This window comes from Biomphalaria glabrata, chromosome 1, assembly GCF_947242115.1.
Source record: "Biomphalaria glabrata chromosome 1, xgBioGlab47.1, whole genome shotgun sequence".
Lineage (NCBI taxonomy): Eukaryota > Metazoa > Mollusca > Gastropoda > Planorbidae > Biomphalaria > Biomphalaria glabrata.
In genome coordinates, this window is record NC_074711.1 from 47,948,117 (window position 1) to 47,964,970 (window position 16,854).

General features: G+C 40.1%; 2 protein-coding genes across 4 annotated transcripts in view; both read right to left on the bottom strand.

Moving 5' to 3' along the window:
* The window catches only part of LOC106064166 (ATP-dependent translocase ABCB1-like), a 215,818-nt gene that overhangs the window by 65,295 nt on the left and 133,669 nt on the right, over positions 1–16,854 (bottom strand). For all 3 annotated transcript variants that reach the window (XM_056040703.1, XM_056040688.1, XM_056040697.1), the window contains 2 exons: positions 6,248–6,325; positions 4,526–4,609 (listed from right to left, as the gene is read on the bottom strand). In XM_056040703.1, coding sequence (XP_055896678.1) covers positions 4,526–4,609; positions 6,248–6,325 — 162 coding nt within the window. The remainder of the gene's footprint in view (positions 1–4,525; positions 4,610–6,247; positions 6,326–16,854) is intronic.
* LOC129928106 (uncharacterized) lies at positions 9,768–13,695 on the bottom strand. Its single transcript, XM_056040714.1, has one exon. The coding sequence runs from the start codon at positions 13,440–13,442 to the stop codon at positions 9,783–9,785; it is 3,660 nt and encodes a 1,219-aa protein (XP_055896689.1). The 5' UTR covers positions 13,443–13,695; the 3' UTR covers positions 9,768–9,782.

A 16,854-nucleotide genomic window follows, 5' to 3' on the forward strand; every position in this document is an offset into this window, starting at 1 on the left:
CATTACCAAATATAACATTTTTTGATAACAAACAAAAAAGTTATTAAAGTTGAATCCTAACAGGTTAGTGAAATACAAATGAGCAAAATAAATAATACTATCGAAACGAGGAAAATAATTACGGAGAGAAAGAGTTAAGAAATTAATGTAGAAAGGCAATCTTCTATATTTTCAGCATGAATACAAAAAGTTACAAACGTTCAACAACAACAACAAAAATTTAAACAAGCAAATATAAAAATACACCGCAAACTAATTAATTACCAACAATTAATTGACTAACTTTTTAATTTTTAATTGATTCATGCTTTTTTATGTACACTAAATAATTGCGTAAAGTTTCAACTTGATCCGAGAAAGGGTACGAGAGAAAATCATGTTCAATATTTTTACCAACAAACAGAGTTGATATAAGCTTTGTAAAAATGAATTGAATCAATGTATGATGTCCTGCTCGTATCCTTATTGAATATATGATTACGAGTTCAGGACAAAGAGCTGGCAACATTTGGTGTATGTAATATTTTCATGCGCTCACCAAGGCACCCATTATAAAAAATGAATGACCGAACTGTCACGCGCCATCATAGACCAGCGTGCGTTACAGATCGGAAACAGAACACACAGGTAGCATACCATTGAGAAAAGAATCCTTTTTGTTAACAAGGTAGAATTGTTTAATGTAATTAAAATGAAAGGGGGGGGATTACAAAAAGTGAGGAGTATAATCATGCAACCTTAAGTAACATATAAAGTAAGTAAAGATATGGTTAACTCATCATATTGACTTCTGGCTGTACAAAAGTGTAAACGCCCTATTGATTTAGCTCTTAGGTTCCTTGGTTCGCTCGTGGTCTCAGAAGCTTATCCATCTGCATTGGTGCTGTAGACCGTTCTAGTCTGCTACCATGAGCATCGACTTGGGAGGTGCTAGCTGCAGCCGAAATACTGCAGTTGAATTATAATATGTGCCCCAGAAGTGGGAGTGACACCGCGGGGTGGGGGAAAATCAACGATGATTAGGCAGGCTGCGGGTGCTGAGAATTGACTCCAGGTGTAAAACTTAGTACTCAGTGTTCGCCGATGTTAAGGTTCCTTCCTCCAGCCAAGGAGTTAAGGGTGGGTTCAACAGGAACAGGAGTTCTGGGAGTCGTTGTATTGAGCCAAGAGGGCTAATGTAGTAGTAGCAGGGAGGAATCTATTATTCGAATCCCGTATCAGGCAGGAATTTCACATAAAACAGGAAGTGTGGGAATTCTGCGACAGGCGCAAGGTCCAAGTGAAAAGAACAAGAGTAAGGGGAATGGAATCTGTAAATGAACGCCGCTCAACGTTCTATATAATTGTGACGACTGCTCGCAATTGGAGAAATTTGAGCCTTATATGCCGCTTGGCCAAAAATATGGATTGGGATGGACAGCATGCGATAGATCGCGTGATAAGTCAAGATAGATAATGTGACATCCGGTCAAGATTAGTTCTTTCCACTCATTTGCCAATGAGGTATTAAGAACACCTGGCTAGAGGTCAAGTGAGCCGTGCGCTCAGGGTCTAGACAATGGGGAAGGGACAGTCTGGCTGCCTCGCAAGATGAAAGGAGCCTAGATCGTCTCGCGCTAGTGATAAAGCAACAAGGTTGACTGACTTGACATTAGAATAGAATATTGGAAGCTTGCCCAGATGGACGAACTCTGGTGAGTCGCAAATGTGGTTTGACATTTGTGCTAAAATAAGGGGATAGGTGGGGGAAAATAGTCTGAGACCTTTTCATTGCGCTTAATGTGGCAAAAATAAAATAAATAATTCCTGCGTAATTTCATGAGGTCGATTGTTTTTGCTCAGCGGACTGGCCGTCACACGAACAAAGAAAATGAACCAAATCCTACAGTGAGCTTCCAAAGCACAGAGTACATGGCACATAGAAAAGCAAGGCTTGATTACGCTTGTTCAATTAGCCTCCGCCTCCAAACCCAGTACAACAGGAGTGGCCAGGGAATGACTTAGAAGCAATGAACCGGCAACAGCGATGTTATTTAATAGTTGATGGGAACTTTCACATAGAGGTGTTGCTGATTAGCCAACCTCTCACTCCTGGCCTCAAGAAGACATCCCTCACTTCGAAGACACAGAGAAGACTACGCTGGATCGGACAGATGGAAGAATCCCTAAAGGCATCCTATACGCTGAGCTTGAGAAGGGAGTCAGCCCAAATGGCCCCCCAAGACTAACCTACAGAGATGTCTGCAAGCGAGACATGAGAACCACAAGAATCAACCAAAGTATATGGGAGGAGATAGCGTTGACTCTGCACTTAGAAAATAATCAATTTATTTTCTCAACTAGCATTATTTCTCCTTAATTCCCCTTGTCCATTTTTTAGACGAGTTGCTCTCTATTATTATTTTGCTTAGTTTTTATTCCATTGTTTATGGATGGCTGGATGTAGACAATGACGCCGTGATCGCTGACCTCTATCCATTGTTTATGTTTATATCCCCTGCTGTATTATTATCGCGCCCTTTGTACACGAACTAATCTCACAGACCTGCATTATTTATAGTTGAACGTATGTGATTCTCTGATCAACGGCTATGCCCGATGATAACGCCCCATTTTTATGTAATGAAAGTATTTAACACAATGATTTTATCTCAGCCTGATCGCAGCCACAGCACCAGCTGGTTACTGTTTTCCTTATTTCTGTACCTGAATCCCTGTGACTGAATTACTGTTATAGTCTATGTTCCTGTTCCTTTCAGAAATGCGACTTCCAGAACTCATGCTCCAGTTTCTGATCATCTCTGGGATTGACAGCTAAACCTGCGGCTATATACAAAATCGCGGAAGAAGTCACCCTTAACTCCGTAGATGGGGGAAGAACCCTTACTTCAGCGAACGCTGAGCATCCAGTTCTACATCTGAAGTCGATTCTCAGCCCCCTCAGCCTGCCTCTTCATCGTGTTTTTACCCCCCCCCCCCAGCTGCATCCCTCACACATTAAGGACGAACAAAAGCGACCAGGCTACCTTAATCTCATCCGGACTATTCAGTTGGAGCTGTACTCACGCTAAAGGACTTGTACAGTCTACAGCACCCAGGGCAGAGGGATACGCATCTGAGAGAACAACAACTAAACGCTGGAATATAAGAGCTAAGTCTTATAAACAATAGGACACTCTTACTACACTCGTAATGTCAGCAATCAATAGGATATTTTGATTATTTCATTTATCTTCATTTGTAGACAGATTACTTTAGAATGTATCTTTATCTTCCCCACATCTATTATCGCTTTCCCTTTGACCTTTTGTTGCATTAAATATTTTTGTCTTTTAAACTAAAGTAATACCGTTTTTTTATTGTACGCTGTCTGTGTGTTCTGTTTCCCAACCTGTAATGCGCGCTGGTGTCGTTAGAAACACCTAGACCTAATGATACCAAAAACTAATTTCTCAAATATCTAATAGATTTTAATTAAATCTACCCAGCGGTGCATAGCAGTATTATATAAATATATATGTAATTGATACGTATCGCCAGCGTAACGCAAAAGTAGATCTGTATTAGTGTTTTTTAATTGTTGCCTTATACTACTTATAGAGGCTTTCTTGTATATTATGTCTACGTAAATTAAGTATTTGATATAGTCTTGGTTTTTCTTAGTTCCGATAATAAAAACATCATATACATATACCTAAACTTTACAAAGAAACCACAGGACCAACTTTAAATAAATATCCAATTAATGAAATTAAATCACACCTAGCATCACAGGAGGGCACAATCATAATCTAATATATTAAGCACAATGTAAGGGGTATGTATATATATATATATATATATATGTGTATATGCATGTATGTGTGTATGTTTGTTACTTAAATAAATCAAAACCGTTTAACCAATCTTGATAAAATTTGGCATTAATGTTCCTACGGCGGAGACCGTAGTGTATGTTACATGACTTTCCCACAACAAGAAGACCCTAGAAATATAAATATAAAAGGAAACTAAATTTATCTCTACAGAAGTTTTTTAATAAATCGGGTAACTCCATTTTCACGGTATTTTACATTAGCTATGAATATTTTGGCTAAACAGCAAACCCCATCTTCACTTATATTTTCGTGATGCACTAGATTAGTGATACACAAACTAAGACCAGCGGATAATCCGGCTACTACTATCTAAAATGGAGATAAATGATCCTAGCTAAAAGGATTATTTTTTAAAAAATTCCTGCACATAAACCAGAAGAAACCTGGCTCACAGTAGAATATATCAAATGTAGACCTAAAGCAGAATATGATATTAAACGCTGAAGATTTCATCTGCATTGTATATATGTCTCTAGGAGTGGCCTCTTTAGTTTCAAAAGGAGTTTTAAGTTATATCAAGTCTTAAATGAAAACATTATTTACTTTAATAACATCACAAAAGTGATATGCAGTTGTCTGTAAAAAAATAATTGAAATTCAATTTCTAAAAAAAAAAAAAAAGAAAAAAATGCATGAAGACTACTTACGCCCTGAACTAAAGATGCATCTGTAGCAAGCCTTGTAGTCAAAGCACCAACACTGTTTTTGTGATCATCAAACCAGCCAATGTCCTGGAAACAATATGACAACATATTTCAACTTTTCTTTGCTATTCATTTGAATTTAAAATACACTTACACATCACATTTCTTTTATAGCTACAAGTAACAGTTAACTATCTAGGAAAAGGTAGGGAAATAACCTGTTAGAATTTTTAAAAAAGGATACAAAGTTTGTGTTTCCACACAAAATCAGATGCAGTCCTCCATTATTACGACCATTAATTAATCAAATCTACTAGTGTACTAGACAATAATATTGTAACGAATCTAGGATAAACACTCAAAGACAGATCAAGGTGTCGATATACAATACACCTATTGTGTTGACAACAGATGAGAAACAATTACACAAACATAAATGTTTAAGTCAGCTATGAGTTTATTAAGCTCTGGCCTGTAGGGTTCCCTGTTGCCGCCTTTGCCTACCACTAACTTACAAGGTTCACTTTTGCCTCCTATGACTTAACGCTCCTAAAGGGTTCACTATATTGCCACTAACACAGGGTCGCAGTACGTGCCGCTCAAAAACGATGTTTATATAAACTACCAGGAATGTCTGCCATTCACAAGACTTCTTCCTGACCAGACAACTTACTCTGCTTCTCACCTGCTGACCACACTGGCATTGAGCCAGCCAGTATATATATTATTATAAACCTGGTAGTGGCACATAACTCTTGTCGTGAACCTCCTTTCTGAACCTTGCTGTATTGAGCCCCTTTTCTCGACCGTCTTGACTGCGACACCTCCTCTCTTATATAGGGTCTCTACTGGCCTTCTCGAACCGGACAGAACGCCGCTCGACGTTTCTAGGTGGTCAGATGACTACAACTTTCGTGACGCCCCTGAGCTCTGTTCACGACGGCGATCCTTCCCGAACCGTCCTGTTGACATTCGACTCGGCTGATCGTCGTAACTCGTCACGGTTGACCGCTCGTCTAGCGCTGGCCTGGGGCGATTTGCGTCGGCTGACTACACTCACACCACTACCCCCGTCTGTGCCACCACCTGGTTTATAACACTGCCCCCTCCTTAGATCTGTCCGTCCCGGACAGAATCAACATCATGACATTGGCTGTAAAGTTTCATCGCTGCAGGCGGGGGTCGATCAGTGGCAGTTGGTTTGCCTCTTGAGCTTGATGGAGCCATCCATGTTGCAGTCAGCAATGGTCGCTTCTTTCTCATCCTCCAGTTGGCCTGGACCTGGTTGCCTCGCCGTAGTGCTTTCATCGCCATCCACGTTGAGTTCAGAAAACGTTTTCTTCTTCTCCTGTCTCGCTCTACAACTTTAGCCAAATATTGATATTTTCATTTGTGTTACTATACTTTTACTCTTCTTTTACTGATTTTGTGTTAAAGATAAACAACTTTAATAGCTAGTCAAAGATGAAGATTTTATCAAAAACTGTTGTCATAAAAAAATTATATGCATACAATAAACTATACCAACTTTATCGAAAAAATATAGTACAAATTCAAAATGCATGTTTATCATTCAGCTGAACAACAAAAAAAGCTTTAATTTACTAACTTGGATATTTAAGGACAATGGACTCCTAATTAAAATACTCTATGTTCTTCATTAAAAGGGTAAAAAAAAGTTTTTTTTTAAATAGTATAAATAGTAAAGATAAATAAATGAAATACTTGTTTTAGCATAGATCTAAAAGTCATTTCTCTGAGCCTTCTAGTTAAAGCTTCACCTGAACGTCCAAACATGTAGCCCTGAAAATAGATATTTATAAACAATTTATACAAACATTTTGCATTCAAAAAGAAATCTATTCAAGACGCAGCCAGCGAAAGGTTCATCCATGGGTCATCTGTTTGGTAATTAACTCAGAAGGCAGGTTTCACTATTTTCAGCACAAATTTCAGAAATTATGAACTATATTTGCAATAACTACACCGACAACACAATTCTACATTCCTAATTAGAAACAGAAAACCCAAAAACTTGTACAAGTGGAAGGAGAAGCCAATAATAATAATAATAAGGCTTGTCTTCGAGTCCGAAGATTAGTGAGGTATGCATTATTTTCCGTGACTGCGTTGCCCCAACTGTGACCTACATATTTTGCCACATCTAGGGCAAGCATTGTCCGCAGGTGGTCGATTTAGATTTTCTTTTCGCCATCTGCGTTTGTCCTCGGCAGCGATTTTCTTTTGGTCTCAAATGTGTATACCGCTGCCTTCGTGAGTGACCTCCAGCTGTCTCGTTCTGAGACCGCATGCAACCAGTTGCTCTCTTCTACGTCAGCTAAGGAAAGTTGACGCCTAAGCGTTTCCGTGGGGCGCCTCTGTTACGTCGACCACCTTTTAGCTCACCAAAAAAGACTGCTATTGGCATACGTTCATCTCCCATACGGGATACGTGCCCTGAACAGCGTAACTGTCGGAACATAAGAAGTCCCTCTATACTGTCCAACCCGGCGTTCGCAAGAACATCGCTGTTTGTAGTGCGTTCTTGCCACCGTATGTCCATGATGGAGCGCAAGCATCTTTGGTGAAAGCGCTCAAGAAGTCTTAGTTGTTTTCTGTATAGTGTCCATGTCTCAGAGCCATATAGAAGGGTTGAGAGAACCACCGCCTGGTAGACATTGATTTTTGTAGGCAAGCGGAGCGATTTGTTCCGCCAAACTCTCGCCTGAAGGCGTCCAAAAGCGCTTCTGGCCCTGACCACACGGTTATCAACTTCCCTTGAAAGTGAGGCGTCATTTGACACTATACTACCTAGATATGTGATTAATGTGAAGCGGTCTACCACGTTAAGGGGCTGTCCGTTTACGGTTGTTCCTGGGGCTGAGTATGTTTTATTGGTGACGTCTGAAACATGACTTCTGTTTTCCCGAGGTTTATAGATAAACCGAAAGAGGCGGCAGCGTATGCAAATTCATTTACCGCGTACTGGAGATCATGTTCATTGTGAGCTAGCAGGGCGCAATCATCGGCATAGAGAAACTCCAATGTGACCATCTATTACTAACAAGCAAAATATTTTTTAAAATCCTTTTTACAATACCCCCATTCAAGTCAGATTGTCATGGAGTAAGCAGGAACCCGGAAAGATTATCTCAAAAATGTCTCTAACGATTTTCCTAGAAATTTAACAGTCGATGTATATCGCTGAGAAAAGAATTACTAACTCTAGTTTGACTGTTAAAATTTTTCAAAGTAAAAAAAAAAATAAACGTAAATTTGGCTGTAGTCAGCCTATTACCGTAATTATGCGATAACAGTAAATTTAAATTTGTTTCAATTTTATTGAAGTTTAAAAGCATTGCTTATATTTTTTTTACGTAAATCTAATACAGATTATATCTAGATTCAGATTCTAGAAGTAGATCTATACTAGATCTTAAGAGTTTTAAATCAGAACTTTACGTCTAGTGTTGGATCTAGATCTCCAAATAAAGCACAATACCAACTTATTACCAACAAATAATCGCAAAACTATACCTTACTTGCTGGCCGAATAAAAGAAATACGTAAGTTCTAGCAGGTGACGGTGTTAGGGTTTAGTACCATATGACCGAGCCTCGCTCGGATGAATAATTAGTTAAGGAAGGATATATACCCGAAGTCATTTTGGGAATATTTCGTAATTACGAAAATGAACGATGAATGTTTCACATCTTTTGCGTCAAACTATTTGGGCTATTATTGGCTTGGAAGAAAATCTTTGCAGTGTAACTTCTAAAATGGTTACGTTCTCACATTTAATATTGCAATTAGTATATTCATTATGGCTTTAGTACAAAGCATCAAGTGATGTAAAATCTCTACGTCATAGGGTAAAACGTGCACCTTGTAACAAAGTAAGAGCGCATTTTTTCCTAAGAGACTTAAAAACATCGCGTTAGTATTCTAAAGAAGCGATATTGTGGGGTATCTCTGTTACGCCGACCACTTTTCAGCTCACTAAAAAAAAAAAGCTTGTCTTTGACATTTGTTCGTCCCCCATACGGGATAAGTGCCCTGCCCAGCGTGACTTTCGGACTATAAGAAGTTCATACCATTTAGTAAGAATATCGCTGTTTGTAGAGCGGTCTAGCCACCGTATGTCCATGATGGTGTGGTGAAGTCGTTCAAGAAGTCTTAGCTACTTTCTATAAAGTACTCATGTCTCAGATCCACAAAGAGGGGTTGAGAGAACCACTGCTTGGTAGACAATGATTTTTGTAGACCGGCGGAGCGATTTATTTCGCCACACTCTCGCTTGGAGGCGTCCAAAATCACGACTAACCCTGATCACATATCAACCTCCCTTTAAAGCAATGCGTCATTTGATACTATGGTTCCCAGAAGTTGTCTACCATGTTAAGGGATGCCTATTCGCGTTGATCTTTGGGGTTGAGTAGATTTTATTGGGTGACTTCTGGAACATGATTTCCGTTTTACAGAGGTCTATGGTTAAACCAAAAGAGGCGTTAGCGTAATGAAAATTCGTTGACCACGAGCTGGATATCATCAGGGCCGGCCTTAGGCCACTGCAACCTATGCGACCGCAGTGGGCCCCGAACTTTCATAAGCACTGCGCTAATTCTAGATGTAAATTCTTAAATTAAACCATTGTTACTTATAATAGGGTTCCCGTGGTCTTCTTATTTTCAAGGGTCGCCCGGAATTCTCCTGAAATTGCAACATATACTAACAGTCTGGCAATCTCCTTGTAATAAGAAATAAAGAACACTGAAGATTAACCTAAAACAAGGCTTTATTAAACTAGAACGACACATGAACTGACGAAAGAGACTTGGACTGTAGCACACTAAATCAATGTTGTGAACACATTCTCACGACGTTACACAAACATAAACAAATAGCAACTATTTCACCACATTCACCCCGCCTAGAATTAAAATAGCAAGTATAGTAATATAGTAGGCCAATAGCATAAATAAAATAGAATGCCAGTGCCTGTAATACAATAGATCAATAAATAGTGTCGAAATATTAATTTCTCTAGTAAACAATAGTGAATGGTGATGCAAAGAAACCTAAAAACCAGTATCTGTTGTATAACTTATAAACAATTACTAGTTTCTGTTTTAAATATTAACAAATAGTGTAGTAAGTATACATGTACGTAAGTAAGTGAAAAGTAAACTCTAGTATCAGTAGCAAGAGATAAACAATGCCAGTTTATGTAGAACATAGGTAGTGCAATAAAGGAACAACTCTAGACTCTATAGTTCGGTCTGGTTCTTCTCTCTCTCAAGTTGTAACGGGGTTGACTATCCTGTTCTACAGTTTGGGAGTCACTAGTGAGTTCCTGAGCGTCAAGTGGGGTATTTTCAAGAGGAAGCGCTCGGAGGTCCTCAGAGCCTACCAGGGGTTCTTTCCTTTCTTGTATCACCGTTGGGGTGTTGACTGGTACTTCCGTGTTTTGAGTTTCTGGAGGATATTCATTATCCTCACCCTGAGGGAAGAACGAAGGTTCACTTGTTGTTGTGGATGGGGAGGGGGTGGGAGCCAAGCGTCTTAGAGAGACCGTCTCCTCTTTACCGCTGGGCAACCGTACGACAGCATATTGGGGGTTGCACATCAGCAATTCGACTTCCTCCGTGAGAGGATCATACTTTGAAGATCGGTTCTCTCTTCTCAGCAACACTCTACCTGGGCTAGATAGCCAAGTGGGGATAGATATCCCGAAGGAGGATTTCCGGTTGAACCGGAAAACTCTCTCATGTGGAGTTTCGTTTGTTGCCGTAGATAGTAATGATCTAATCGAGTATAGGGCCTGGTTCAAGACAAGCTCCCATCTCGAGATCGGGAGATCGAGGTCTTTCAGTGCTAAAGTAACAGCGTTCCATAGAGTTTTGTTTAGTCGTTCAATTTGTCCGTTGCCTGAAGGATTAAAAGCTGTTGTTCTACTTGTAGCTATTCCCCTCTCGTGCAGAAAGGATTGCACCTCCCTCGACATAAAGGACGTACCTCTGTCAGAATGGACGTACTCTGGCATCCCAACAAAGGAAAACAGCTGATTTAAACACTTTATGACAGTGGATGAGGACATATCGGGACATGGGTAGGCAAATGGGAAGCGTGAGTACTCATCCACCATTGTTAATAAGTATTTATTGTGAGTAGCAGATGGGAGTGGCCCCTTAAAATCAATGCTTACTCTCTGAAATGGTTGGGTAGCTTTGATGAGGGTGCCTGAAAACTGTTTGAAGAATCTAGGCTTCAGTTCAGCGCAAGTTTTACATTGGTTTACCACTTTGCGGACGTCCTCGCAGGAAAAAGGTAAGTTCTTAGTCCGAACGAAATGGAGGAGTCTCGTGACCCCTGGGTGACAGAGGTTGTTGTGTAACAGTTTGAGGTCTTCTCCAGTCATTGCTGACGCAAAGTGGTTCCTTGAAAAGGTATCCGCCGCAGCGTTTTGTTTCCCGGGTCGATATACGACGTCATATTGGAAACAACTAAGCTCCAGTCGCCATCTTTGAATCTTTTCGTTTTTGATCTTGCCCTTGTTCTGCTGGTCAAACATAAAAGACACTGAGCGTTGATCTGTAACCAATGTGAAGGGTCTACTGATAAGGTAATGTTGCCATTTTCTCAGGGCTTCTACGATAGCGTATGCTTCCTTTTCCACTGCTGAGTGCCTGCGTTCACTATTAGTTAGTGTTCTTGAAAAGAAGGCGACAGGACGGCCGTCTTGATTAAGAGTGGCGGCAATCGCGATGTCAGAGGCATCTGTTTCGACTGTTAGTGGTCGATTGTAGTCTATCGTCGACACAGCAGCGTTTTCAAGTTCGTGTTTTAGCTGTTTAAAAGCTTGTTGTACTTGTTCAGGGGGAGGAAAGGCTTTGTTGTTCACCAATAAATGGATCTTGTTGGAGAAATTTGGGATCCATTGAGAATAATAGGACAGTAGTCCAATCACCCGCTTTTGTGATTTCATGTCTTGTGGTGGAGGTAGGTTTCTCAATGCTTGAAATCTTTCGGGGTCTGGTCTTAATTGCCCTTGTGAGATTTCGTAGCCTAGGAGGCATACTTTATTAGTCGCAATAGCACTTTTATCATTGTTGAAGGTGATACCGTACTTTTTAGCGGCATTGAGAAATCTCTGTAGATTCTGGTCGTGGCTAATGGAGTCAAGTCCGCAGATGGTAACGTTATCCACGTAAGCGAACGTGTCCTGTAGCCCTGCCTCCTCAATTATTGTGTTGATCGTCCTTTGAAATGCGGCGACTCCGTTTGTCACTCCAAAAGGAATGCGGCAAAACTGATAAAGCTTTCCACCAGCCTCGAACGCCGTGTACTGCTTTTCATCATCCCTGATAGGTATCTGGTGGTAAGCGCTTTTGAGGTCAAATGTACTGTACATTGAGTATTTAGATATTTCCTGCACCAGTTCATCCACTTTTGGCACGGGATACGCGTCGAGGTAAGTGAATCGATTGATGGTTTGGCTATAGTCGATAACCATTCTCTTTTTGTGCCTTTCATTCGTTGTTACAATTATCTGGGCTCGCCACGGGGACGTGGAAGGCTCAATAATTTTGTCAGATAGAAGTCTCTTGATTTCAGTTTGAATGAATTTGGAGTCAGGCATAGAATATTTTCTAGATTTAGTGGCTATGGGATGGCAGTTAGGAGCCAGATTAGCGAAGAGGCGAGGGGCTTCAACTCGTGCAGCTTTCAGCGTACAGACCTGGAGAGTGCTTCGTTTTCCTTCAAATGGGATCATCAGTTTTTCGTGCTGGCTGATGAAATCTAGCCCTAAGATTACATCAGATACTAGTCCATCTAGTAGTGAGAGCTTAACACTTTCATATTGTTCATCTTTGTACTTTATTTTAGCGAAAATATGGCCGTGAGTAGTGCGAGAAAGATGTGTAGAGGCCATGTAGATTCTGTTTCTGGACGTTTCTAATTTCCATTTGTACCTTTTAGCAATTGAAGAAGATATATAGCTTTCACTGCTCCCCGTATCTACGAGAGCCTTCAATGGTACTCCATTGACGAGTATTGAAATAGTAGATTTAGTAAGACCGGACGCTGGTGTCGATGCCCAGGAAGATCCAACGGTTGTAGTCCGAGACGTGTCATCATCTGCTTTCACTATGGCTGAGGTTGTAGATTTGAGTGTCTGCCTGGTCGATTTACAGACTTTCTGGAAATGGCCCCTCTTACCGCACAAGTTGCATGTAGCGTCACGGGCCGGACATCTAAAGCGTTGATGTGGGCTGTTTCCACAAAAGAAACATCTTTTACTAGTCGCCGCACTCACCTCGTGTTCTACTTTTGTCATTGGAGAAAGGCTCTCCTCGTCGGCGCTAGCTCCACAGGGAGTTTCAGAGTGGATGTTATACGCCATGGCATGGTTATGGGCATATTCGAGTTGTCTTGCCTCTTCATAGGCGCACTGTAGAGTTAGAGTAGATTTCTCTAAGAGTCGCAGTCTTATGCTGTTTGAAGCCAGTCCAGTAATGAAGGCGTCTCTTACGAAGATATCTCTGTGTTCTTCAGCGGTGACAGCTTTGAAGTCACAGTCTTTGGCCATACTTTTAAGCTTAAGTAGGAAGGAGTCAACGGTTTGTCCGTTCTCTTGTCGACAAAGAGTTATCATGTGCCGTGCAAAAATTTCGCTTTTAGGCTTCACGTAGACATTTTGTAGAACTTTGATTGATTCTTCGAACGTTGTACACTCACTTATGTACTGAAATACGCTCGAAGAAACGTAGTTTTCTAGTAATTTCTTTTTGTCAATCTCGCAATGAGAGACTGAGGAGATGAAATTCTCAAATGTTCTCAGCCAGTGCAGCCACTTCTCGGCAGCCGATGGCGAGCTAGGCTCTATGTCCAGCTCTTTTGGCCTAAATAGACGTTCCATTTGTATTACTACTTTTACTTACAGACTGAGAATAGTGTTGAACGAAAATCCAAAAAAGATACGTGAGGCACATAGATCCATGGAATTGAAAATTTCTAGTTTAATAAATTGTAATAAGAAATAAAGAACACTGAAGATTAACCTAAAACAAGGCTTTATTAAACTAGAACGACACATGAACTGACGAAAGAGACTTGGACTGTAGCACACTAAATCAATGTTGTGAACACATTCTCACGACGTTACACAAACATAAACAAATAGCAACTATTTCACCACACTCCTGAAATTATTGAAATCTCCTGAAAACTCATAAAAAATGTCCTTAAAACAGAAAACATTGTCATTTTGGGGTGTCAATCAATATGGTAAACATAAATTCTACGCGCGATAAAAAAAAAAGGCATTGTCAGCTTTCATTTAGTAAAAATGTAATGCAAAGACGAATTTATTTTCTAATACAAAATTTTAATTTTCGCTTATTATCCTTATCCCTACCCTGACTGAGAAGCGCGCAATCCATTTCACATAGGGCCCCGCAAATATTAGGGACGGCCCTGAGTATCATGTTCAGTGGGTTCAAGTAAGGAGTAGAGAAGCTGTGTTATGACCATTTCCTGTGTTTTGGTATGGGACAGTAGACTTCGAAGTTTGAACACATTGCAATAATTCACCAGCAAAATAACAACAAAGTATAAGGTACCTACGGGTCTAATAAATTAAAGTGTAAACAATTTATAAAGCCTTGAAAACACAATAACTAATCATACATCGACATAGTTTCATATAAGATCAATTTACAATAAGACGGTGCGCAAATGTTTAATCATGCCAATGGATTTATTAAAACTTGTTCTTGTTTGCGAAGAAATGTCTTAGTGAACTGCTGTGAGCCTATTGACGTATGCGGTGTCAAGTTTTTTTCTCATTGACGTCACATAGAAAATGTCATTCATAAAACATTCTAGCCAAAATTAATTTTTCGATGAGACATTTTCAAACCGATATAACGGTCGACTTCGAGTTTTCCCGATGTGGCCAATGAGTTGAGATTTTTTCTCATTTATATGCACGTACCTTGAAATTTTGAAGAAAATCGTTACAGCCGTTTTCGAAATAAAATGTATATATTTATATATAAATATATACATACATACAAGAATTGCTCGCTGAAGAGTATAGGATATATCCATATGGCCTCCTTCAGTCGCGAAGCGACTATGGATCATCTCAGTGAGATGAATGCCTGGGCATTTGCTGTGGTCGGAACGATGTCGTCCACACATCAGTTCCCCCCTCTCCACGCAGCTGATGTATCCAAAGGAACGGCAGTGCTGATACAGTTTGGGGTCAGCGGGGTCGCAGGTTCTGCCAGAGTGTAGCATTGGGTGCTACAAACTGCCTTAGGGTCGCCAGCTCCTGATTTTTCCTCAGGGTTGACTCTCGAAGCCTTTCCCATGATTGTGTATAGTTGCAAGGCAACAGAGGTTTGAATTCAGAGTTTTCCTTCTCCTAGGTGGGTAGCCAGCCATGGCTAACGAGCCCCTCCTGCCCGAAGCTTACTGGTTAAGGCGCCAGTTACTCGCCTTTGCCCCTTCTCCTGTTATACATACATATAGACTAGACAGATATTACCCGCTGCCCGCGGGTCTTAACTTGCGTATTGCTGATATAGTCACTGATTTAGTACATTAGAAACGATTAAAAGAAAATAATGATGTTATAAGTAAAGTGAATGCATGAATTCATGATTTCAAAAAATATTATGAATGGAGCTAAAAATAGCTAATTGACCTTTAATTCATTTTTATGAAAACATTGGCGAACGATGTAGGTCTATGTAAAAATGCTTTAGAAAAACAAATTTGAATGTTAAATTTGATTAAAATATGAAATGAATGAACTATAATTAGTATGTTCATGTGTTTTATTATAAAACTATCTTTGCGAAGAGAAGTTCTATCATCTTAGAGCTGAAATAGTGTTTTAGACATAGACTTATATATACTACTAGCCTGGCATTACCCGCAGAGACTTATTTATACTACTAGCCTGGCATTACCCGCGGCCTGCGGGTCTAAATTTGTGTTTACTAATTCCATACATTGGATTTAGATGTAGTGTTACGAATGAACAGTGACAGGTAGAGGTCACTATGTGTGACCCCGGCGAGATGACACAGCACCGAGTGTTCTCTGGAATCTATGCGTGTAAAAAAAGACAGGATGTGACGTGCCTTCACGTGTTGTTCCAGAGGACGAACAGATCTAAGAAAGGGACAGTGTTACGAATGAACAGTGCCAGGTAGTGAGTGACCTCGGCGAGATGACACTGCAGCAGGTATTCTCTGGAATCGACATGGATAAACAACGACAGGATGTGACATTTCCTCCCGTGTTGTTCCAGAGGATACTAGCAGTGTTTTTGTAATATTGGACAAGCGATTAGGGACTCTATATAAACCAGAGAGTTAATGTGAAAACAGTCAGTACAGTCGTCGTTACTGTTGCCTACTGTGCGAGACAGTAGAAGAGAGTGGACTTGAGCCGATAAGTCGATGTAAGACGTATACGCTACATGTTACAGTGACGAATTGTTAGGGTTAATATTCAATAAAGTTATATAAAGCTGAAAGTTGAGTCAAGTTCTTTGCAGTGTTTTTATTTGTGTGCCTAGTAGTACATCTAGCCAGAAGATTCAGAAATACGTAACAGTATGTTAAACTTAGCTAATGATCATTTCAAGTTATTTCTCTTTCGCTACGAAAATAAAATTAGTTTTGCGAAAATGGGTTTACCCGAAGCCGATACATACATATCTATTAAAAACGAAAAGAGCAGATTTGTTAAATGAATGGGATTATAAAGTGAACAATTAAACGAATTAATTTTTAGTACGCGATTCATTACGGTATTGTCTAATGAAAGAATGTTTCGTCAGGAAATCTGTAGTCACAGATATAAGGAACTAATTTATGTAAAAAATGCTTTTGAAACACAAAATTGAAGGTTAATTTTATTATATAATGAAATCAATGGATCTTCTTTTGTATTTTCATGTGTCAAAGTAAAAAAACTATCTGCGCAAAGTGTATGTCTTAAAATTAGATCTAGATCTAAATCCTTTCGATCTTTTATCATGTCAACATTGTAAGCATGGCCTAGATCCATAAAATACTGTTATAAACCTGGTGGTGGCACAGATGGGGGTAGTGGTGTGTGTGTAGTCAGCCGACGCAAATCGCCCCAGGCCAGCGCTAGACGAGCGGTCAACCGTGACGAGCTACGACGGTCGGCCGAGTCGAGTCTCAACAGGACGGTTCGGGAAGGATCGCCGTCGTGAACAGAGCTCAGGAGCGTCACGAGAGTTGTAGTCATCTGACCACCTAGAAACGTCGAGCGGCGTTCTGTCC

Coding starts and splice junctions, on each gene's coding strand:
- LOC129928106 (XM_056040714.1), bottom strand. CDS start 13,442: ATGGAACGTCTATTTAGGCCAAAAGAGCTGGACATAGAGCCTAGCTCG.